We start from the raw sequence: 10,791 nt of genomic DNA, 5'->3' as shown, positions 1-10,791 counted from the left end.
TGCAACCATATGTGCCGGCCGAACACTATCTATAAAAAATAATAAATCTTAGAAGAAGAAAAAGACTGTGCTATTTACTGGCCAAACCTGTTCTTAGTTGTAATGTGGCTCAGCCTTAGCACAACTGAGAGCTTGAATATTGTAAACAGGATTAAATAAAGTTGACCACAGGTCAAGGGGCAGAGCAAGCAACCAGTGACCACAGGATTATTAAGAAAAAACTATAGTAAGAGGGAGTCAGGAGGACGGATAGAGAGGCACTCGGGAAGTAAAAGGGAGGAACATGCAGTTTGAAGGAGGTTATTTGAGAGAGGGGCATGTCTTCTGGGACATCAGCTGAGGAGGAAGGTCAGCTGGGTGTTTCTCTGCCTCTCTGAGCTAGCAGGCTTTCACCCCAGCATCCGGCTGCCGAGTATTCAAATGATTGAGGTTTTGTTAAAAACAAAACAAAACAAACGATACCCAAATGAATTTGCAAATCCTGAAGTAGCGGTACAGCATAGCTGTAGGTATTTTGTTAGTGTATAGGGAGCCTCTTGGTTGCTTAGCAACCTGTGATATCATTACCTGTCCTTGCAGGCCCAGGGTAAAAGACCCATCTCTCATTTCTCTCTCTTTCTCTCTCCTCTCTTGCATTCTCTGCCTGTCCCTCTCTCTGTCTGTCTGTCTTCCTAGTTTGCTCTTGCACACCGTCTCTCTCATGGCTCACTCAGACTATAACTCCTCTCCCTCTTTCCCCTGCCCTTTCTGTAATAAACTTCCTTGTACCACACCTGCTGTGCAGCGTGTAATGTTTGTATTATAACATAATTGTTTTGTTTTGTTTTGTTTTCAAGAAGAGCACAGAGAAAGTGTAGATTTAAAAGATTTTTAAGAACGGGAAGTAGAACCTTAGAGATAAGTGACTTTGCGATCATTTGTTTCTGTGGAGATGGAAGTTGTCATAATCTGCAAGAATTTGGCAATCAAGTGTGCCAGCTTTTTGGCCATTGATCTGTATTGAGGCCAAGCTGAGCATCACGGTGATGTTCCCATAAGCCCTAAAAGGGAGCTGAGACCTGAAACTTTAAGACTGCAGGCTGGAGTGAGAAACAGCCAGCAGAGCGCAGGGGGAAATGGAGCCAGTAAGTGTCTTTAGTAGAGAGACCCAGATGGTTGTAGCAGGCCAGAGCTGAGAGAGAAAGCTGCCCATGTGGTGGGCGCCCCAAGGGCAAAACAGGCTCCAGGAGCCAGAAACACTTATGCCATAGGACAAGAAGAGAAACAGTTAAGGGACAAGGAGAAACCAGGCGGGTTCCAACCTTGCAGAAGCCACCAGGATGTGGAGTTGCCACAGTACCTAGCAGGTAGCCGCTGCTGAAGGCAAGGACATTGCAAGGTATAGGCCCAGGAAGGCACAGAAAGCTGGAGCAGGTAGCTCTGAGTGGGAGGAAGCAAGGAAAGCGTCCTGTGCTGCCACAGGCAGAACACAGGTAGCTCCTGGGGGAGGCAAGGGAGGGGAGAGAGCAGGAGAGAATGGAGACGTGGGAGCAGCGGGCTGAGTTAGTCAGAGAAGCCTGTAGGTGCTCGCGTGGAGAGCACAGGCCAGGGCCCAGAGAGATACGGAGCAGCAGTGAGAAAGCCGTGGAGGGAAGCTGCGGCCCAAGACTCAGACTCTAGAATCTGAGCGTGTGGGTGGCTGATGCCGGCAGAAACAAGTGAGCCGCACACGAGGAGGAGAGTCAGATCAGCGCTTGGTTCAGGGCAGCCGCTGCAGGAGAGGTGTCCCCTGGGGGCATGCCTCCGCAGCTGACCTTCTTAGCTTTTAGCTCCTGCGTGGTCCTGCTCCCACTTTGCAACCAACTTCGAGATCCATCAACCCTAATTTAAAAACAGGGCGTTTACCCAGTGTGTGTGGGAGGCCAGAGGGACCAGATTTTATTGCAAAAGTGAATAAATCTGAAGCCCTTCAGGTTAGGTGCCAGGTGGAGAGGCTGGCGGTTCTCTCTGGAAGATTCTGTGTCCAATGCCTATAGTCCAAGGTGTCCCCAGGTCTCAGGGAACAGAACAGGGAAGACACAGGCCATTCGATCGCTCACACCAAGATATCCTACCGAGTCTCAGCACCAGAGCTAGAGTTTTTCTGCAGAAGAGTGCCCTGGCGGGTTGCAGCCAAGGAAAGCTGCAAAGGTCATACCACACAACAGACCTCTTGCAATAAATTTATTGGGTAGGAGGTGAAAGGCCACCACTGAGTGAGCATGAGGGGAGGTGGAGGGAGAAGAGAGAAAGAAAGGAAGGGAGGGAGGGAGAGGAAGGAAGAAAACGGGAGGGAGGGAGAGAGGGAGAGAGGGAGGGAGAGAGGGAGGGAGAGAGGGAGGGATGGAGGGAGGGAGAGGGGGGCCTGTGATGGCTGGGACATTTTGAGAGTATGTGGCAAATGTGTTGACTTTGGTGGTTGTTGCTGACCCGGCTGCTGGGGGCACCTGGTTCCTAACAAGCAGACTGTAATTCTACCTGCCTAATTGTAAGTCTCTTGACACCCACGCTCCGCACACTTCTCAAAAGCAGTTACGATCACGCTCTTGGAGAATGACTCTAACAAGTACGTGTTTTCCCTCCCGACTACTTACTCCTTAGTTATCTTTTGTCTGTATTTTCCTCGGAAACTTTGTAATTGTCACCAGCTGGCATTCTTCAGAAATACAGCTTCTAAAAGAAGAACATAGCACACATAAACGCACATCGCGTGTGAGTGCGCATGCACACTCTTACAGAACCTTAATGTTTTTGAGACACTAGGGCGTCACGCACAGGCAGACGCAGGCAGACTTGAATTTAGGCTGAGCTTACTTCCAACATTCCTTTTTGTCTCTACGTGTGCGTGTGAGTGTATGAGTGTGTGTGTGTGTGATAATAAGGCTGCTCTTTGTAACAAAGCTGAAGACATTTTGTGTAAGTTCACATTTTTAGATCTGCTTCCTAGAAGTAGATTCATAACTATTACACACATGAGAGACCTTTCCAGAAGGTCAGGTTAACCTTACTAGGAGTCAGTGGCATCATAACTCATTCTCTGTTGTCTCCACACTTGGCTGTACCTCATTTACCTCACTTGGCACCAAGCAGCTTGAAGGTCAGCTGATAATACTTTGTCTAGTCAGCCAAAACGTGACACTCCTCCCTTGCCTTCTGCACTTGATTTTTCTATAAAAAGCCTGCTGTAAGAACAGAGCAGTGTCACAGCTAGGCTCCCAAGTCCTTTCTGCGGCCCTTTCACGATCAGCCTAGAGCAAGTGTTCAATAAACCGGCAATGTCTAATTCAGGTCGATGTCTGAATGGTTTATGCCGCTGTTCTTGGACTGTAACAAAGTATGCATGCCTATGTGCCCACTGTGTGTTCACATGCAAATGTGTGTCCGCACATGCTGAAGCCACAGTACCGTCAAGCGTCTTCCTCAACCACACTCTGGAGACCTCTCATTGAACTCGGAGTTTGCCCATTTGGCTACACTGTGTGGCCGGCATGCCCCACTGTTCCTCCTGTCTCCATCTCTCCAGTGCTAGGATTACAGGTGTGTGCCACCATACCCGAATGATATCTGTGGGTGCAGGGATCCAAACTCGTACTGACAGCTATCTTCCCCAGCTCCAGAGGGCTTTTTCTCCCCCTTTGGGGAGAAAAACATGTAGGCCAGGCTGTTCTCAAACTTGAGAATGCTGGGATAGATGGGATATAAGGGTGTGGACTACGATACCCAACCTTTCAGCAGCCTAATCTTTTGGGTTTGGGGGGTTTGGTTTGGTTTGGTTTGGTTTGGCTTGATTTGGTTTGGTTTTTTGAGACAGGGTTTCTCTGTGTAGCTCTGGCTGACCAACTCATTCTGTAGACCAGGCTGGCCTTGAACTTTGCCTCCTTTTACCTCCCAAGTGCTGGGACTAAAGACCTGTGCTACCATGGTGGGCAAGCTCTTAATCTTAAGAGCTGCTCCTCCACCTCCGACCTGCTTCAATCTAATGCTGAGGCCATTTGTCTTACATACCCAGTGTGAACAGAGGAAATACAGAAAGAAGGCAAAAACTAAGAGACTATGAAAAAGAAATGTGCCTCACCCTAGCATCTAGCTTGCCTTTCCAGCTCTGGCTCTACGTCCCTGGGTAACTGACATCCTGCTTGGCAGAGAGAAGCACGTATTCGGGTAACTGGCATCCTAGTTGGCAAGCTGAGACATGAATGATAGGCAAGTTACTCCGCTACATTTGAATAACCCAACCAATGGGAACGGGATAAGGGTGCCACAGACACATGCGCCTAAGAAGTCCCCCATCCCTAAATCCTGGTGGGTGGGAGGGCGTGGCACAGCTGTCTGTGGATTTCAGGCTGAAAATCTCTGTGGCATCTGGTCTGGGGTTGCAGTTTAGCTCCTCAGAATGTTCTGCAGCCTTGATGGATCAGTAGTGGCCTGAGTACAATAAATTTCTTGACATCTGCCTAAAGGCTAAGATGAAGTCTGTACTGTTGTCCGTGGCTGGTCAGGTTTTGCTGCATAATTCAGTGAAGATCTTGTTTTTCTGGGCTCTTGTGACTGATTGGGTTGTTTTGGCTTTTCCAACCCCAACAATTCACACAGACATTTTTCTCTCATTTCTTTACTTCTTAACATTTGGGGAGCTGAAGAGATGTCTTGAGGTCTTAAGAGCACCCACATCAAAGGCCTTGTGTAAGCTGGACAGCATCACTGAGCTGTATCTCCTGCCTTTGTTTTGTTTTTGAGACAACCAACCTACTTCAGACTTGATAGTGATGGATATTCTTGGTTGTCAGCTTGACTACGTTTAGAATGAACTGCAATCCAGAAAGGGAGGCTCACCTGTGAAATTATATGTATATATGTACAAATATATGTATATTTGGCTTGGTTTGAAGGGGGTGAATCCACTTCTAGTCCAAATTTATGAGGTAGAAAGATAAACACCTTTGATCTGGATCTTTGAGGCAGGAAAACACATGCCTTTGATCCAGATCTTGAGGGGAGAAGACACACCTTTAATCTGGACCACACCTTCTGCTGGAAGCCTATATAAGGACATGGGGAAAGGGAAGTTTTGCTCTTTGGCTCCTTGTCCTCGCCTTGCCCAAGTCTATTCCTTCACGAGATTCCAGTGTCTACTGAAAACCAGCTGAGACACCCAGCCTCATGACGGAGCAACTTCTGGATTCTTGGATTTTTCTGCTCATAGCCATGGTTGGATTAGTTGGACCACAGTTTTTAAGTCATTCTAATAAATCCCTTTTCTATATTTATAGAAAGAGATATTCACTCGGCTACTCTAGAGACCCCTGACTAATGCAGTAAGTTTAAACTCCTGACCTTCCTACCTCTACCTATTCTAAGTATTACAGGCATGGGCCAACATGCCCAGCTGTCTAAGCCTCTTTTCTTTATTTTTTTTTAAATGTGTGTAAGCATTTGTTTGCATGTGTGAATATATAACACATTCATGCTTGGTGCCAGAAAAGGACTCAGATTCCCTGGAGCTGGGGCTACAGAGGGCTGTTAGCTGCCCTGTGTGGGTCCTGGCAACCAAACCAGGTTTTCTTAACCCATGCCAACTATCCAGGTCCTCTCTCTCTTACTCTATCTCTTTTTCTTACTTTAAAAACTTAAAAATTTGAAGCTGACAGACATATGCCAAAGCAACACTCAGATGTACATAAAATGTAAAAGCTAATATATTTTTAAATTGTCAAACATAAAAATGTTTCTAAAAATTTCTTTTGAGGCAGGGCCTCACTAAAGTTGCTTAGTCAGGTTATGAGCTCTGAATCCTCCTGCCTCAGTCTTCCAAGTAGCTTGAATTATAGGCGTGTGTCACCTAGCCCAGTTGATTTACCTTTAAATGCTAACTGAAGGTTTCAGTAGCCTGGAGTCTGCAAACAAAAGTCAGAGGATCCTCTTAGCTGAGATGGAGAAAAAAATTCCTCATTTGCCTCACCCTGTTCTGCAAACTTCCCTTGAGATTAACATAATGTTAATATCTCATAAAGGTTGCCACGTCTGTCCCCACGAGCTGCACAGGCATCTTGAAATTTATACTCTTTGACTTAAAACAGATGGTTCCCATTGACTTGCCACAGGAGATATTATAATCAAAATTGGAGTATATATATGAAACTCATTTCTAAAATTCTGCAAAGTATGTACCTGCCTCTGTGCAAGGAGAAAGGAAGCCATGAACATTGGCTGGAGACCTCTCCTGACCACAGCAGTCCACTTAGCTGCTGACTAGATGTTTTTGATGAGTGCCTGAGCCTGGCTGGCTGGAACTTAGTTTCTATGTTAAACAGACTTGACATTCATCCTTGTAGACCAACTAGGGCTATGGAAGACTCTGTCTCATGAATAAATAGATAGATAGATTACAGACAGACAGACAGATAGTAGATAGATAGACAGACCGAGAGAGACAGACAGATAGACACAGAGCAATCTAAGATTGTGGTTCAGGGGTACAGTAGTTGCCTAGCATGCAGAAGGCCCTAGGTTTAATCCCCAAGTGGGTGGCGGATGCTTTCCAGGCAGCCCAGCTATGTGAGAGGACAGTGAAGAGGATGGGAGAGGGGAAGGGAGGAGGAGGCCGGAGGAACAGGAGGCAAGGACACCTGCTCAAATAGAGCTAACCGGGACCACTGCAAAGCCAGTCCCTGCCAGCCCAGTCAGCACACACTGAGCTCTCCTTGCAGGCCCATGCTGCTTTGGGACAGGAAGTGGCTGGATGCTGCCCTCATTCTAGGGACCTTGGTCCTGATGAGTTGACCACGGTTCTTTCTGTGCAAACTCTAACCCAGTGCACAGGTGTAGGTCCAAAAAAGTGGGGAAGAAAAGGAGGTTCTTGGGGAATCGCAAGCCCATTCCATTTGGTGACAAGGACCACACAGGCTCACATACATGCACATAGTTTATTGAACACAGCACTACAGGCCATTAGGGCTTTGCCTCCCCCGGCCCAGGGTCACCTGGTATATTGGTCCCTCCAGGTGGGTGCACTTGGCTGAGAGGAGGTGGTAATGTAGGGATGCAAGACCGAGCTCAAGCATTCTACCACTCTTACTCATCTTTTTTTCTTGTCATCTTCATCATCATCATCGTCATCACTGTCATCTTTGTCATTATTATCTTTTTTGTCATTGTCTTCATCGTCGTCGTCATCATCATCATCATCATCATCATCATCATCATCATTTTTGTCTTTATTTTTTTCACTGTCTTTGTCTTTGTCTTCCTTATCTCTGGAAATGTCCAAGCTGTCCATTGGCCTTCTTGGAGGCTTCGGGGAGACCAAGTTCTCTGGGCCACGTTCCCATATGAACCCCATCCCTTTGATACAGATGCCTGGTAAGAACATACCATTGATAGTCGCTAGATGTTTGTTTGAATCTCCTCTGTCCTCAAAGGGAAGGCCACTTCTAACACCAAAGGAGGCCACACGCCTCTTGTTGGTAATGAAGTGCAGGGAATTCAGGCAAGTTGATACGCTGCCTTCCACCTTTGTCACGTGCTCCCCATCCTCCAGAAGAAAGTCTTTGTAGTTTAGTGACGGGGAACCATAGATATCACTCCAGAAGTTGCCAAACTTCAGCTGGATGCTGGAGAAAAATCAAGTCAGCACAACCTCAGGATGCTGGTTCTGCTCGTTCTCACATCTGCACCCTGTCCCAGTTTCCAGTTCACAGTTCAGTCTCCAGAAGTGCCCAGCTCTGATATGGCAGCCTTGAGTCCCTCCTCTTTCTGCCTCTCAGACACATCCCTCCTCATAAGACCTCAGAGAGTCTGGCCCTGGTCAGGCTTCTGTGCCAGGGCGGCTAGGTCTACTCCTCAGCCCATCGTGAGCCTGAAACTTTTTCAGGGTCTGACTCATAGCTTCCCCTCTGGAGCCTCCTCCCCTATTAGTCCCAGATGAGGCAGCAGCCACACTGACCAGGGATGGACCTTACAGGCAGAGACCAGAGAGACAGGATCTCCCCTCCTTGTGTTGTCGAGTAGGAACAGGAGAGCCCTGAAAGCTGTTCTGCTGAGCAACCAAGCAAGATGACCCCCCAGGGCTTCTAGACCCTGCCTATTGCCCGCTTCTTTCTTTGCTTGCAGGGTGTGACGCGTACCAAAATCAGACTCCAGATAAAGTGCAGGAAGGGTGTCTAACTCAATTAGATAATCATGAGTAATTTTCAGTACAAGTTCATCCCATGTTACAACGGCTTATTTGCTCATCTTTGACACTGAGCTGTCATTGATTTTGTGCAGGAATGTATTTGTATATGTCTATCCATGTAGGCCCACATGTGCCAAGGCTTCAATGCAGGTGGGAGGGAAAATGTTGGGATTTTGCTCTTTCCTTCCACTATGTGGGTTTCATGGATGAAATTCAAGTGGTCAGTCGGGCCAGCAAACACCTTTACCTGCCAGAGCCATCTTGCCAGCCCTCACCTCTTTGGTGATGCTGGGGAATGAACCTAGAGTCACATATGTTCTGGGTGAGCCCCTAGCTACATTATCAATCTTTTTTCTCTCTCTCCTTTTGTTCTTTTTTTTTTTTTTAATTTTAATTGAAACTGGATCTCACTCTGTCACCAGAATTTCCTTGAATTTGTTGTTGTTGTTGTTGTTGTTTGTTTTTTTGTTTTTTGAGACAGGGTTTCTTTGTGTAGCCTTGGCTGTCCTGAACTCGTTTTGTAGACCAGGCTGGCCTCAAACTCACAGAGTTCCACCTGCCTCTGCCTCCTCAAGTGCTGGGATCACAGGCTTGCGCCACTGCACCCAGCTCCAACCCTTGCTTTGCTTTCTAGTCTGAGACAGGGTTTTACTAAATTGTTCAGGCTGACCTTGAAGTGACTCTGTAGCACAAACTGGCCTTGTTTTTGCTATCCTCTAACATCTGCTGTCTGGGTAGCTGAGAATGGGAGTGGGCCACCAGGCCAGGCTTCAATATTGCACCTTTAAGGTATAACCATGTTCTCTCCAACAGGATGAGATGGAGGACTCCAAGCTTAAGGCTGGCCTGGGCTACATAGTGAGATCCTGTTGCATAAAACTGAAGGCTGCAGACAAAACACCGTGGTATGTCTTAAGTTCAACCCCCTGTACCCTAAAAAGGGAAAGAACTAGTGTATCTGTGTTGTCCATATTAAATTGTGTTTGTAGGCGAAGTGCACGTGTGTGCTTGCCCTTGTGTGTGTCAGTCACTCTCCACCTGGCTCTGTGTGTGTGGTGTGTGTGTGTTTTATGCATGTGTCTGTCTGCCTGTGGCACTCTAGGAGAACAACAGCTCTCAAGAGGCAGAGACTGGGGAGGACAATCAAGACCTGCCTGTCCCGAGGGAATGGCTGCCCCTTCTGGAGCAGAGGAAAGGTCCAGAGTGGCTGAGTCAGCAGCACATTTCATGTCTTGTGAAGACAAGGATGTCTCTCAGACCGTGTGAGCAGTTTCTGTCACTACCAAGGGGCGCTTAGGCCTCCAGAGCTACCTGGAGGAGGGGCCCTTGAAGCCTCTTTGGTCCTTTCTGAATTAGAAAGTCAGAGGTCCCTCTCCACCGGCCCCCCTGAGGACTGTCCAGTCTTACCCAAGCCTGAGCATTCCAGCCCCAAGTAGGACAGCTCGGGTTAGGGTTCCAGACAAGCCACAGGAAGTGGGCACCACTGGGAGTCGCCAGCATCCTACTCACGCCTTGATGTGTCTTGATGGTGTTAAGAAGATCCGGATGCCTTTGAGTTCCCCATGATGGTTACCAATAGCGTAGAAATAGGTGCCAACACGATTGCCCAGGATGTCTGGAAAGGGGAGGCAGTAGGAGAGTGCTCAGGAGCATTCCCTCACTCAGAGACCCTTACACCCAGGACAGCATTCAGGAGGTGAATGCCACAAAGGAGGCTCAGGTACTCACTCTGGGCTCCGCAGGTGGAACTGGCTAGAAAAGCCAATGTCACCAACAGCAGCATGGCTGCTGAGGGTTTGGGGCACAAGTCTGATGCTTAGAAGCCGCAGGGGGGTAGCAAGAACTTCAGAGAGGCTCTGAGGAAAAGACATCAGGTATAAGGGATCCCCACACCCCAGACTGAGACAGGGGAACATTCGGGAATCCTTTTCTCCATAGACTCAAAGGCTCAGAAGAGCCCAGGGATGGTTTCACCCACAAGTCCACACTGTGACCCCCAAAACGCCACTGTGCTAACATTCTGACTAAGCTCTGAGCAAGACACCTCCTGTTATCATATTACACTGTGTTCCCCAAAGTCTAAAGGTGCTCCTGGAGAAACCCCATATTCCAAACCATCCATCCATCCATCCATCCATCCATCCATCCATCCATCCATCCATCCTCCATGGTCCAGCCTCTAGAATGGCTCAAGCCATTCTCCCTTTCCTCTTGTATCTTGTCCTCCAGCACCAGGCTGGGTCTCTGCTCCTTCCTTACCTGTGCTGTGTGGCCTGAGCTCCTTGGCTTGTCCCTTTATACCCTGATGCCACTCAGCCATAGCCGCTGTGGGAATGATTTCTGGAAATGCCTTGCCAGCTGGCCTTCAGAAACTGAACTTCTGCCCAACTCTGAAAGCAAGGCATGCATGTGGTTTAAAACTCTGTACTCAACCTGTTTCCCTCCTGTGTAATCACCTTGTTTAAATTTATCTTGCTTTCAAGAAAATAATGTCATCAACCTTACTCTTTCTTGGACTCCCATGTAATCAAGTTTTACAAGCTAAATTGAGCAAGTAGTTTTAATCTTGAACTGTGTTCTCTATTTCTCCTTCAAAACTC

The 10,791-nt window shown here is 47.7% G+C and overlaps 1 protein-coding gene across 1 annotated transcript; it reads right to left on the bottom strand.

The window, feature by feature from the left end:
- Positions 1-7,093: 7,093 nt before the first annotated feature.
- On the bottom strand, positions 7,094-9,986 carry LOC129674423 (prostatic spermine-binding protein-like). Its single transcript, XM_055604382.1, has 3 exons — positions 9,920-9,986; positions 9,701-9,806; positions 7,094-7,628 (listed from the first exon to the last, which is right to left on the bottom strand). The coding sequence occupies exons 1-3, from the start codon at positions 9,972-9,974 to the stop codon at positions 7,094-7,096; spliced, it is 696 nt and encodes a 231-aa protein (XP_055460357.1). The 5' UTR covers positions 9,975-9,986.
- Positions 9,987-10,791: the final 805 nt, after the last annotated feature.

This window comes from Psammomys obesus, unplaced genomic scaffold, assembly GCF_907164565.1.
Source record: "Psammomys obesus unplaced genomic scaffold, mPsaObe1.curated_primary_1811, whole genome shotgun sequence".
In the NCBI taxonomy this organism is placed as follows: domain Eukaryota; kingdom Metazoa; phylum Chordata; class Mammalia; order Rodentia; family Muridae; genus Psammomys; species Psammomys obesus.
The sequence above is the reverse complement of the archived record's forward strand: the minus strand, read 5'-3'. Positions and strand labels throughout refer to the sequence as shown.

What these genes read in the sequence shown, in the direction of transcription:
- LOC129674423 (XM_055604382.1), bottom strand. Translation starts at nt 9,974, where the DNA reads ATGCTGCTGTTGGTGACATTGGCTTTTCTAGCCAGTTCCACCTGCGGA. An exon ending in TTCCACCTGCGGAGCCCAGA is followed by an intron (nt 9,807 to 9,919) that starts GTGAGTACCTGA and finishes TCCCCTTTCCAG; the next exon opens with ACATCCTGGGCAATCGTGTT. An exon ending in CCATCAAGACACATCAAGGC is followed by an intron (nt 7,629 to 9,700) that starts GTGAGTAGGATG and finishes ATTTTTCTCCAG; the next exon opens with CATCCAGCTGAAGTTTGGCA.